This window comes from Pristis pectinata, chromosome 19 (assembly GCF_009764475.1).
Source record: "Pristis pectinata isolate sPriPec2 chromosome 19, sPriPec2.1.pri, whole genome shotgun sequence".
NCBI classification, from domain to species: Eukaryota; Metazoa; Chordata; class Chondrichthyes; order Rhinopristiformes; family Pristidae; genus Pristis; species Pristis pectinata.
The window spans coordinates 38835898-38850255 of NC_067423.1; the positions used below are offsets into that span (position 1 = coordinate 38835898).

Consider the following 14358-nt stretch of genomic DNA (forward strand, 5'->3'; position numbering starts at 1 on the left):
GCCTTCCTCTCTTCACCTCTCCTTTAAGATGTTCCCTAAAACTTAAACCCTTTGACCAAGTACTTGGTCACCTGGTTTTATACTTCTCGAAGTGGTTTTATACCATATTGTGTTCTGTATCAATCTTGTGAAACACCTTGGAACAGTTAGTTACATTAAAGATGACAATCAACATCATGGTTTTCTCTATTACGTTCACCGATCTGTTTCAAGAGTTTTTGTGATTATTTTATTTATATTTCATCTCTCCAGATGAAAATCAATGGAGCTCTGCATGTATCTCATCTACTATCAATCTTCAATTTATAATTTCTTCTTTGTTGAAGCAGCAGAATCGATGTTTGGCACCACAACACACTCATGCTGACAAATCTTTAAGTTCCGTGAAAAGATACAAAACAAAGAGCTCCAGCTATATTAAGCCACAAAGGGTGCTCCTCATTTATGGCTTTAATGCAGTTTTACAACAAAGGAAAGCCCATTAGTGCAGCAATCCATCATAAATTAACATAATTATTAAGGACCAAAATAGCAACAACCCCGTGACTAATCTTATGGTGGACAAGCCAACTTGATTGCATTGCAATTCCTGGCAACTGGGGCATGTGCTGGAACGTGCTGCCTTTGGAGCAGCAAACTCACACAGGCAGACATGAAGTGAAGACGGAACCATGCACAAGTCCTTCATGGATGTGTCAGGGAGTAACACACAGGCAGGTCGGCCTGTGGACCCTCAAGCTCACGTTAAAAGCACATTCAACAGCAATAGATATGCTGTCAGTGTTAAAAAAATATCCCAAATATACAAAAAGTTGATGATGCAAGCAAGGGACCTTGATTACTGAATGATATCTAGGCTTGGGCAAAGGGTGAAAAATTAACACTGCTATATACAAAGCAGAAACAAGTTTTAATAAGAGGTTCTTCTAAAGTGAACATTGTTGCTGGACCTCGAAACTTGGGGCCCCTTTGCCGGTGAGGGAGTAGAGCAAAGACTACGATAATCCTGACATCTGTTTGTTCAGAAACCCTGAAAATCCAGCATCCGACTCACTCGTCTGTGTAGAAAGTGAGCTGGGAATCCAGAGTGTGAGCAGGGTGCGCAGTCAGAGCTGGGGCCCTGAATGCGACGGTGGGTGCGGGCTGTGGGCTGGGTTTGTGGCTGGAGCTGGAGTGGGGTGTCCAGAACACCAGGGGGTCAGGAACATGGGTGACCGGAGCTAGGATCCGGAGCTAGGATCCGGAGCTAGGATCCCCACTCCCTTTAAACTCACTGAGTTCACATGAAAATTTATTAAACTCCTGCATAACATGTAAAAAAAAGTGAAATAAATGTGTGTTTGTACATTAAAGGAGTAACATCCAATCATCTGGAAAATTGGCTAGTCCAGTCCCAAGGGTGATGGATTATCAGAGTTTTACTGTCTCTAAGATACTTTGTCTAAGTGCAGCATCAGTTTTCAGTCACGTTGTTAAGCTGAGATAGAGAATGAACCTATTGTTCAATTTGACCCATAGGCGTTACAGTCTGCAGTTCAAGTGTACGTAGGTGTCTCAGTGTCCCATAGCCAGTCCAACTCTACCGAGTCATTCACTCTCTCAAACTGCTCAATATGAATAGACTTTAAAGGGGCAGGGTGAGTTTTGACAAAAGGAGAAAGGAATGAAAGAAAACTTGTGCTGTCGGAACACAGCTGGGCTTTAAACATCTGGATACCCTCTTCACGTTACTACCATCAAGTACTACCATCACCTGAAGACCCACACTCAACATTTCAGGAACAGCTTCTTCCCCTCTGCCAGCAGATTTCTGAATGGTCCATGGTCCTCTTTTGCACTACTTATTTATTTTTGTAACTTATAGTAATTTTTTAAGATAAGATTTCTTTATGAGTCACATGTACATCGAAACACACAGTAAAATGCATCTTTTGCGTACAGTGTTCGGGGAGCAGCCCGCAAGTGTCGCCACGCTTCCGGCGCCAACATAGCATGCCCACAACTTCCTAATCCGTACATCTTTGGAATGTGGGAGGAAACCGGAGCACACGGAGGAAACCCACGCAGACACGTGGAGAGAACGTACAAGCTCCTTACAGACAGTGGCCGGAATTGAACCCGGGTCACTGGCACTGTAATAGTGTTACGCTAACCACTACACTACTGTGCTGTCTTGCACTGTAACTGCTGCCACAAACAGCAAATTTCACGACCTATGTCAGTGATAATAAACCTGATTCTGATTCCGAATTGGGCAGAGTGTGTTCTTCTGGTCAATGTCTGTTGACAACATTGGAAAATGATTGAAAACTGATGCTATACTTAACTATGGGCAAAATATCCTTGATACCACAGTTCTAGCAAAGGGGTCCTGATTTATAGGTTTCTACCACAATCTTCAATCTAGAAGGACCCTTCAATTAAAGTTTATATTGCAATCTGTGACACCATCATCCACTTCTCCTCATCCCACCCAAACCCCAGATTCTGATCCTTCCTCCCTGGTTTTTGCCTTCATCCTTTCAAAGTTCCCTGATCATCGCACAGCCAGTATACTACTTGTAAAGTGCCATGCGTGTTTTACATGGATAAGCAATGCTCCCAATTTACACACAACAAAATGCCACAAACAGCAAATGAGTTGTTCGCCCATTGACCTGTTTGGCTGCTGTTCCATGAGGAATAAATACTACCAGGAGAATTCTCTGCCCTCCCCTTCGAATAATGCAACGGGATCTCATGCAGTTTCCTGAACTGGTAAAGAATTCTCCATTTTATGAGTGCCTCTTCAGAAAAAAAACAGATGTCAAATAATTAATTGGCTTAGAGAGTTAGTTTTTATTCATCTTTCAGGATCAGGGCATCAGTGGAAAGACCAACATTTATTGCCTGCGCTTAAATGTTGCTCTGTTGAAAGCCAGTTAAGAGTCAACTACATTGGTGGGCCCAGTATTAAATGTTGTGAAGGATGGTAGCTTTCCTTCCTGAAGAACATTAAGTCTTAATCCAGTAGTTATGTCATCATCATTACTCATGACCGGTGTTTCTTTAATGCCAGATTAGTCAATCTGAATTTAATTCCACATCCGCTGTGGTGGGATTTGAATTCCGATCTCTGGATTGTAAACCCGGAGCTCCGGATTACTAATCCAATAATTTAACCACTCTGGTACCATGAAGCTACTCCACTCCCTCACCATACGTTTTGGATAGATGCTGATTAGAGGTAAAAGGATATCCCTTTAACAGTATCGAACAGTTATCTGAAAGTCATCATGTTTGGAAAATGATCACAGTACCTTGCTTTTGGGCGGGGGGCTGTTTCTGCCTTTCTCTGCCTGGATGTTGTTGGGTGATAGTGTGTTGCTTAGACTGGACTGCGACATACTGTGTAACTTGGCTCCAGGAGACACTTGCATGGCTGCAAGTTGGGCCGCATACAACTGCTGTAAATGGAGCAATGGATGTCACTTAGAAATGCACACATTCTTAATCACAGTAAAATTACTTCCATAACTTTTCATTGATAAGAATGACTTTACTGTGGGCCCGACACAATTCAGTTCACATTGTTTTACACCAAGAACCAAGTACTCGCAAACATATCTGTACTCAAAGTCAAGGGCAATCTATTGATGAGTTATAAGTTGCAGGTGCCCATAGCAATTCTCTTTTCTATGTTAAAGCTTGAATCACAGCAGCATTTCTCTTCTGTACTTAATTTGTTAAATTTCAACTTAATTCATTGGTGTCATTTTATTTAACCGGATCACCCAATGGTGACGGTGACTACAACAAGGTCCAATCATTCTCTGAATGGCAGCTGGCAGCCAGATAACCCAAAGTGATTCAAGTTACAATGAAATACATTAGATGAGTAATCACCATTGTGATTAGGATATCGGGCCGCCAGTTTGCACACAGTCAGATATTACTAATAGCAAAGAGAATACTGACCACAGAATCTATAATCATAATCACTGACTGAGGTATAAAAGTTGGCCAAGGGGAGGTCCCAAAGGCCATTAGATGTCGCAGAACAGGATCTAGAGCTCCAAGTGCCTGAAACACTAAGGGTTGGCATGCAGGAATGCCAGTAGAATGTTGGCTTTTCTTGCAAGGGTTCTGGAGTACAAAAGTTGGTAAGTTTTGATGCAATATTTTACAGGGCACGAGTGAGACTGAATCTGAAATTTTGGTTTTCATATTCCAGTTAAGGCATACGTTCATAAGAGGCAGTGCGGAGATTTACTGGATTAAATCTCAATGTTGGGGTTGATAATACGAAGAGAGATTGAGCAAGTTGGTCCTATACTCAATGGAGTTTAGAAGAAAGAGTGGTGATCTTCCTGAAGCATTGGTCATTGGTTTATTATTGTCACATGTACAGAGAAACAGTGAAAAGACTTTGCTTGTGTGCCATCCAGACAGATCATTCCATACAAAATTACATCGAGGTAGCAAAAAGAAAAAGGGGATGCAGAATATAGATGTAGAATGATGTATGAGGAGCGTTTGATGTCTCTGGGCCTGGAGTTCAGAAGGATGAGGGGGGAACCTCATTGAAACCTACCAGATACTGAAAGGCCTGGATAGAGTGGACGTGGAGAGGATGTTTCCATTAGTAGGAGAGTCTAGGATCCAAGGACACAGCCTCAGAATAAAGAGATGTCCTTTTAAAACTGAGATGAGGAGGAATTTCTTCAGCCAGAAGGTGGTGAATCTGTGGAATTCATTGCCACAGAGGGCTGTAGAGGCCAAGTCATTGGGTGTATTTAAGGCAGAGATTGATAGGTTCTTGGTTGGTAAGGTGGTTAAGGGTTACAGGGAGAAGGCAGGAGAATGGGGTAGAAAAAGAATCAGCCATGATTGGATGGCAGAACAGACTCGATGGGCCAAGTGGCCTATTTCTGCCCCTTTACCTTAAGGTCTTATGGTTATACAGTGTAGCAGCTACAGAGAAAGTGCAGTGCAGGTAGACAAATAAAGTGCGAGGGCGACAACAAAGTAGGTTGGGAGATCAAGAGTTCATCTTCAGCATATGAGAGGTCCCTTCATGATTCTGATAACATACAAGATTCTGGGTGAATGTTGACAGGTTGTTCCCCCTAGTGGGGGTATCTAGAACTAGGAACACAGTTGCAGAACAGGGTCCCCTATTTAAGACGGAGTTGAGCAGGGATTTCTTCCCTTTGAGGCTCGTGAGCTGGGAAGAGGGAATTGTTGAACATATTCAAGCTGGAGACTGAGAAGGGAGTTGGGAGATCAGTGATGAGACCAAGGTTGGATCAGCCATCGTCTTATCGAATGGCAGAGCAGGCTCAAGGGGCGAGTGACCTACTCCTGCTCCCATTTTTTTGTCCCTCTTTTCTTTTGAATGTGTAAGGGATGTGTCAGTGGCACCTGAGAACAGTTTTACATCTCACCCAAAAGGAAGTGTCTCCAACGGAGTAGCACTCTCTCGGTACGCCACTGAACTGTCACCCTGGCTAGTGAGTGCAACCAGACCCATAACCATACAACGCAGAGCCTGGGGAGCACTGGAGAATGATGCCCTCCCCCCCTTCACCCACCCCTGCCTCCACTCTACATGACATCCTGCAGGCATTAGCTTCCATAATGCAGCCATGGAAAATGCCCTCTTCGGTTACAGGAAGAAAGGTCACCGGCCTGAAACATTTACTCTGCTTCTGTGTCCACAGATGCTGCCTGACCTGCTGAGAATTTGCAGTGTTTCCTGCTTTTTTTATTTCATACAGGACTCAGTTGCATCACCTCATGTCTCAAACATCTCCTTGAATTGTCTTTCCCTATCTCAGACAAAGCTGTGACTGGCGGGTGGTCTGCAGGGCTCCAGAAGCCACAGCTGCCACATCTGCACGAAAGTATCTTGGCAGCAGGTCAATCCAGACCAATCCCCACAAACCAACCTGTTGGAGACTTGGTATGGACTCCAACCATTAAAGATTAATTAGCGGGCACTGCTGAGGGCAACATTCAGGAGAAGAATAATAAAGGGGCATTAAACACGGTGGGCAGATTTTCATTTTCTTTGAAGGTTTTACTCAGTATTATAAAAACATTGAACTGTTGAAAATACTGGAAGGTGGGAGGAGTTGGTTGTGGTGAGTGGAGTTAGTGGTGGGAGGTGGTTGACCAGATGAGGTGAAGGAGATGAAAAGTCCCAGGAATATCTCCAACCAGAGCTGGATGGATCCAGAGCAACACACAATCTGCTGGAGGAACTCAGCGGGTTGAGCAGCATCTGTAGGTGGGGGGGGGGCAGGAATTGTTGGTGTGGGGGAGGGTGAAGGTGGAGACAGTTGCTGGAGGGTGATAAATCGGGGGCTGGGGGGGGGGGCACAAAACCATAGAGCCATACAGCACAAAACAGGCCCTTCGGCCCACCATGTTGTGTCGTCAGTGCCGTTAGACTCCCAGTGCTGGAATCTGATAAATAAGGAAGGTGATAATGGGAACCGTCGGGGGAGAGGTGAAGGGCAGACGAAACCAGGACCACGTGGGGGTTGGGGGAGAGCCGGTGGGTGAATGTCTATGGGTAGGTGAATGGAACCAGGAGGGGGAGGGGGATGGAAATGGGTGATGGGGGCTGGAGGGAGAGGATACAAAAATAGGGGAATCGGAGGAGCATTGGAAGGAGAGAGAGGGGAAGGGGGAGGGGATCTACTTCTGACCCCCACTCACAGTTTAAGGGACATGGGATCCATATTCTACTAGAACGAGGGGACATAGACTCAAGATTCGGGAGAACAGATTGAGGAAGGAGATGAGGAGGAACTGCTTTTCCCAGAGAGTGGTGAATCTGCAGAATTCTCTGCCCAGGGAAGCAGTCGAGGCTACCTCATTAAATATATTTAAGACACAGTTAGATAGATTTTTGCAGAGTAGGGGAATTAAGGGTTATGGGGGAAAGGCAGGTAGGTGGAGCTGAGTCCATGGCCAGATCAGCCGTCATCTTATTGAATGGTGGAGCAGGCTCGATGGGCCTACTCCTGCCCCTATTTCTTATGTTCTCATGTTCTTATTCCTGATCGTTAACCAAAACTTAGTTAAGCCAAACGAGCACAGAGCCCGGCGATCCCACGACTCTGAACAGCATTGCTCAACACTTACATCCAGCTGCCGTGGAGTTAGTGGTCACATTTGACATGTGGTTTGCAAATGAGAGAATGGGTTCCTTAACCTCACCCTTTAAACTGAGGAAGCAAATGTTGGCCACCTATCTTCATTGGTGCTTATCCTTTTGCTGTGCAATACTTTCTATATTTAAACCTGATTTAACAATGACCAGCACTGTTTTATTTTCTGCCTGGCCTTTTTTTTTGCTTCATCAGTGATATCAGGCAGCTGGGCACTTCTGTTTCTTTCATTATAATTTCCCCACCCAGTAATTCTTAATAGGAAGTCAGAGGGGGGAAAATATCCCACTTGAGGCACTTTCTTTCATGTTGCAATGCACCGTATCATTCCCCAAATGATGGCAAATATAATGTTCACCACTAAGGAAGTTTACTTGGAAATCGCAATGTGATTTTAGGTAATTTCAGTCCAATTACACCCAGTTTGTCCTTCTGATTGCTTCAGTGTGTGCAAGAGAATAAACATGCTCCTCAGTGAGCTGGTGCATACTAAATTGCTGACATCTTGTTGTATCCAGTCCACTGATTCAAAGCTTATTTGCTGTTTGAATTGAGTTCCATTACAGAGGCCAATAACCATCACTCAGCACTGTGAATGGAGGCAGAGATGGCCTGACAGCCACTTTACTACCGCACAAAGCACTCAGTGGCAGCAAAACTCAGAAGTGACTTGGGGGGGTGCTGAGATGCAAGGCGAGCGCTAGGTGAAGATAAAGGATGTGACACATCAGCCCCCTGGGTCAGCCAAGGGTGCACACGGGCAGAGGAAACCAGAAGGGGCAAAGATAAGAAGAAAACTGCAAGAGCAGGAGAATAATAAAAAAATAATCTGGGTCACGATGAAGTGGAGGAATTTTTTAAACATGCAATTTCCCCAAAGTAAGGCTGGGAGCTGGGGTGGGTGGGGGGCAATGAGGACTTGCTTATTAAATCAAACACAGAAAGAGAATGTTAACACCAAGTGACAGCACAATTTTTCCTCTACCACCTCCGTCCACTAACATTCACACACACACACACACACACACACACACACACACAACAGGTACACACAAACATGTGCACACACAGGCACATGCACACACACACAGAGACATACATACACACACACGCGCACACACACACACACATGCACACACAAACACGTGCACACACACACAGAGACATACATACGCACACACATATGCACGGACACAGACACATGCAAAACGTACACACACAAACACGTGTACACACATAAACAGGCACATGCATGCACACAAACACCCAGACATACACACACACACACAAAACATGTACACACACTCAAACATACATGCTTGAGGTGACCCCACACACAGACACACAAACACGCACACGCACACACACACACAGATGCACATGACTACACATAAACAGGAACACACCCACACACATAAACAGGTGGGCACGCACACACACACACACACACACAGACATGCACATGCACACATATTCACATACACAAAAAAACACAGCCTACTTTGTTGATTTAGCTTTGGAGGATTAAGTTCCAATCTGACTAAAACATCTGTACAGCCATTCAAAGGAATGGCAGCTGCAATATAAATGAAGACAACAAGCAAACACCAGGAACCTGCTATTACCCTGAGTGCTTTTGTCACTTTGAGTAAGGTAGAAGAGCTGAACTTGTCACCTGTAACAATGAAAATGGTACAGCTGTTCAGTTAGTGACAGGCTGGGCCAGACAGCTGCCTATTCCCCATTAACACACTCACATATTAAACCAAACTGACTGAAGCCCTATTCAGCACTTTTGTTGACAGCTGTGTGCTGTGCACTTCAATCCATTGCAACTATATTAAGAACAGGGCATCAGAAAAAGAGAATTTTAAAAAAACCTACAGGAGCTGGAAACCTGGAATAAAAATGGAAATTGCTGGTCAGCAGGTCAGGCAGCATCTGTGGAGAGAGAAACAGTTAACGTTTTAGACCCTCCATCAGAACTGGGAAAGAGAGAAACAAGTTAGTCTAGGTAGTAGTGAAGGTGGGCAAGGGGAAGTCAGAAAGGGGGAGACTTTTGCAGCTGGTGCTGGGTCACATTTTCTAAAGGAATAAGCTGTGGTAGTACCCTGGCCTTTTACGTCGGAAGGTGCTAGTTTGAAGCCCCACCCTATAGAGACCTGAGCACAAAATCTCAGTTTACATTTCAGTTCAGCTCTGAGAGAGTGCTGACCCTTCAAAGGCGTCTATTCACAGCTGGAATATCAAACCAAGAGGATGGCTTTATTCGAACTTCACCTGGTGTCCTGGCCAATGTTTATCCTTCCGATTCATTACTAAAGCAAACTGTCAAACTATTACCATAGTTCCATTTGTGGGACCTTGTCACGTGCAAATTGGCTGGCATGTTTCTTAAATTACCACAAGGATCACACTTTATTGGCTGTGAAGTGCTTTGACATGTTCTGAGGATGTGAATGGCACTTCATAAATGCAGGTTTGATACATTTAAACCCACACTTCCACAGGTGACAAGCCACCATTTAATCACACACCCAAAAGAAAATATTTCTGACAATCTAAAATTTACTTAAGCAAATAGTTATTTTGGCTGAATCTGTTCAAACCTTACAAGATTATAATGGATGTCAACTGACATCTTGAAAGATACAGATAATTATCTGATAAATCTATTCATTCATGTGCACCTCAGCTCAGGAACATTAATAGAATCATTTAAGAATGTAAATGTGTAACCATCAGTGTATAATTTGCTTTCATTGTTGTACTTGAGAGATTGGGAACTCTAGCAGTGATCAGACTACCAGGGCTAATCAAAGCACAAGGTCCGAGCATTCCACATTAACCCACAAACTCTCTGATCTCAGCGGAAAGCTCCGTTGCAACTGGGTACTGTTCTGTCGTGATATGACTAGCTATAGGCACCAAGCCAGCAAAGAGTTCCAGAGATGTCATTGGTACAAACATGGACTGACGGCACACAACTTAGAGCCATAGAGAGATACTGTACAGAAACAGGCCCTTCGGCCCATCGTATGCCCTGACTATCAACCACCCATTTACACTAATGTGCTTAGTATTATGTGCTCAGTATTGCATTAATCCCATTTTTTATTCTCCCCAGATTCCCTCCACAAGCCCTCAGAATCTACCACTCACCCACACACTACGGGCAAATTACAGAGACCAATTAATCAACCAATCCGTACACCTCTGGGATGTGGGAGGAAACCAGAATGCCCGCAGGAAAACCACGCGGACACAGGGAGAACATGTGAACTCTACACAGACAGTGCCTGAGGTCAGGATTGAATCTGGGTCCCTGGGGCTGCAAGGTAGCTGCTCTACCAGCGACCAGCGGTGTCAATGTTCCGTCCCTGTTTGCAGTGATGAAAGATGTGTGGGGGGGGGGGGGTAATACTGAGCACTGCACATTAGTGAGGAAGAAACAAGTCTAGAAAGTGACTGAAACTTTTGGCTGTTCTTATAATAGGTAAGAAATGAGTCAACAAGATTCACTGGGTACAATGGAAATAGCCTCATGGTGGTAAAGAGTCACTGTGGTCTTGCTCTACAAAGTCAAAGGTGAGTGATTACCATGAAATAAGAGTGTTCAAACAATCATTTTGATTTATGACAGTGTTGGCCTATCACTTTATTAAATCAACAACAACTTGAAAGACACTTGGTTGGAGGAGGTGCACATCAACCTTTACCTCGCCTGAAAGGGCTGTTTATGTCCCTAGATGGAGGTGAGGGAGGAACATAGAACATTACAGCACAGTACAGGCCCTTCGGTCACAATGTTGTGCCGACATTTTATCCTGCTCTAATACTGTATCTATCTGACCCTTCCTTCCCTCCGAGGTGTGAGGACAAGTGTTATACCTCCTGCGACTGCCAATGGTCCTTATGACCTGAAGCATCGACGATTCCTTTCCTCCCACAAATGCTGCTCGATCTGCTGTGTTCCTCCAGCAGGACTGTTTCTTGCAACAACTTGCAGAGGTCCTTGCCAGGTTACAGCAGGGCTCTGTTCCTGTGAACTATTCTTAACTCAGGCTGTTCACAAGTCAGAAATGCGGCCACGGACCAAGTTCCCACACAGCAGAAGATGACTGCAGCAGGCAAGTCCATCCCGCCAGTCTCCCAGGTGCACAATTGTATGTACGGGCTGTGGGTAAATTGAGAGTTGTAAGCTGGAAGGACGTGTATATGTTTACACAGCACCTTCAGTGTAGTAAGACTTGTCAGGGTGTTTTACAGGAGAATTTGTCTTTAAGCTAAGGGAGAGCCTAAAACAAAAGTGGCAGGTTTTAAATGAACATTTTAAAGGAGGGAAGAGAGGTTGGGAGCAGAAAGGTTTAGGGAGGGAATTCCAGAGCTCAGAGCCTACACACAGCTTCTAATGCTCCATCAAACCACTTGGCTGCATAATTGTATTCACATAAACATCACTCTCTCTCTCCCACTTCTGAACCTCTGCATCACAAGCATTTATCAAGGTGACAATCCAGAAGAGAGAAAAAAAACATGTCTTTTTTTAAATGTTGCTTATGTCTACTCTGGCAGCATGAGGGTTAGACATGACAAAAATGGGCCATGATGCAGAGTGATTTTCAGTTGACCTGCTGTTATAATCAGGATGGCGATCTCCTTTAATTAATGCATCAAGTGTCCGCTGATGAATGCTTACTCAGATGAGGTGAGCAAGCCATGTTATTACCGAAAATCTTAGCTTGGTCAGGCTCCTAAAAATGGAAGCCTATGATTGGCACTGGGGTGGACCAAGGCTTTGTTGCACATTCTTCACACCTCCAAGGCCTCGGTACATCTAGCCTAAGCTACTGGGATGAAGTCTTCTGACCCTGCTGTTTCCACTCATTGAAGGTGACATGAGGAAGCACTTTTTTCCCTCAGTCTAGCTTAACTGAGGCATTAAAAGTGAGAATATAGATATTTGTTGTGCAAGGGTTCTGAGGGTTACAGTAGATGGAAGTATGATACAGTTGGTGGAACACTTTCGATGTAGCATGAACTGCAGTAACATGCTGAAGGAAATTGGCATTGTATGGACCAGTATTGGAGGAAGGCAGCAGTCTAGAAGGATTATAGGGTTAATGGAGGTTACTTGGTACAGAGGGGGTATATTTTTCTGCTTTCCCCATTGAGTCAGTCAGCTTGTACTTTGGAAGGGTTTAGAACATAGAACAGTACAGCATAGGAACAGGCCCTTAATGCCGGTAACCATAATGCCAATTTAAACCTCACATGGCCTATATCCCTCCATTCCCTGCTTGTTTGTGTGCTTGCCTAAATGCCTCTTAAACGTTGCTATTGTATCTGCTTCCACCGCTTCCCCTGGCACCAATTTAAAGTTACTTTCAGGCGATCAGCAAGTGCTTCAATTCCTCACGTCCTATAGGTTAAATGCTCTGTACTTCTATCTTTTTTCCAGCTCGTACTCGATTAGAATGACATTGGTGTGGGAAGGGAGTGCTGAGCAGTGGTCACATGATTACATTGTTCAGAGCTGGAAAGGAAATATATCACTGTAATATCTCCCTTTCAAGACTGAGAAGCTCATCCTCTCCTTTTTCCTCAAAACTCAGATTTCCAACACTTTGCTCAACCTCTCTGTAATGCCTCCAGTGTTTAATGTCGCCCTTGAGTGTTGTTGGTCGGAACTGGGCAGAGTCTTCAAGGGGCGTCTGGATCAGAGCTTAGTTTGATCATGACTAACTTTGGGAGCTATTGTTCTGACCTTATCTGGATTAATTGATCATTGCTTCATGTTGATTTGCCAATGAATCTACTGTCACTCATTCAAAACCACCTTTAGTTATTTCATCCCTACTCTATTCCTTCAAAGTACATCTAGCATTATCCTGACCATTTATACAGGAAGTCCCCGGGTTACGAACGGGTTCCGTTTCTGAGACTGTTCATAACCCGATTTTGTGTGTAACTCCGAACAGTGTCCGTGCATGTGCACTTGGCCCGGGGATCACGGCCGCGCATGCGCACTTGGCCCGGGGACCACGAAGGTCAGTTCGTAAGTACGGACGTTCGTAAGTCGGGCGTTCGTAAGTCGGCGACCTCCTGTATATTTTGTCCATTTGAATGTGATTTCTGAGCTACTGCATCTGAATCTACTGCATCTCTGTTATAGGCATTGGCCAGGATCTACTAAGTTTCTGAACCCAGAATACTGGTGTAAATTAGAAACAGTGACAGTCCCAACCCAAAACACCATAGCATCTCGCCTTGAACTCCCCATCAAACACAAGTACTCATCATCTTCCACCACCCCTGATATTCTCCCTTCTCCCCTCTCCCATCGGGCAGAAGATACAAAAGCCTGAAAACACATACCAGCAGGCTTAAGGACAGCTTCCAGCCCGCTGTTATAAGACTATTGAACAGTCCCCTATTATGATAAGATGGACTCTTCACCTCACAATCTACCTCATTATAGCCTTGCACCTTATTGTCTGCATTCTGTTATTGTTTTTTGCTTGTACTACCTCAATGTACTGATGTGATGCAAAACAAAGATTTTCACTGTACTTTGGTACATGTGACAATAATAAACCAATTTACCAATAATCCTCCATTAGTTTCTCATTTGCAAATCTTGGCCTGTATTGCCACTCCCTCCACTAACCTGAAAAGCTAATTCTACTACAAAAAAAACAAAACGCTGGTGGAACTTAGCAGGTCAGGCAGCATCTATGGAGGGAAATGGACAGTTGATGTTTTGGGTTGAGACCCTCCTGCATTTCCAAGTTAATTCTGCTGCTCTCTTTTCAAATGCTGTCCAACATGGTTAGCGTATCAAAGTCATTTTCTGTTTAATTTCCAGTGCCTTTGCCTACTTTGAAAGCCTTTTGTTTAAAACCTTAACAAGTGCTCACAATCAACCCCTGTGTACCATGATACAGGACAATTGCAACTTGAAGTCTGCAGTGCAACAATGTGACGCAAGGAACAATATGCAGGCTCACCAGTTTGATTGGTGGGATATGGCAGGCTATCCTATGCAGGAATGCAATGGGCCTCTGTTCTCTGGAGTTTACAAAGATGGGAGGGAGGTAATAGTGTTGAAACCTATGAGATATTTGGAGGGGTTGATGGAGCAGATGCTGAGAGACTGTTTCCCCAGCTAGAGTCTGAAACCACAGGGGCTTGTATC

General features: G+C 44.3%; 1 protein-coding gene across 10 annotated transcripts in view; it reads right to left on the bottom strand.

Annotated features, from left to right (window-relative positions):
- sox5 (SRY-box transcription factor 5) overlaps window positions 1–14358 on the bottom strand; it is a 353819-nt gene that overhangs the window by 77654 nt on the left and 261807 nt on the right. For all 10 annotated transcript variants that reach the window (XM_052033500.1, XM_052033492.1, XM_052033495.1 and 7 more), the window contains one exon: window positions 3300–3446. In XM_052033500.1, the coding sequence (XP_051889460.1) occupies window positions 3300–3446 (147 nt within the window). The remainder of the gene's footprint in view (window positions 1–3299; window positions 3447–14358) is intronic.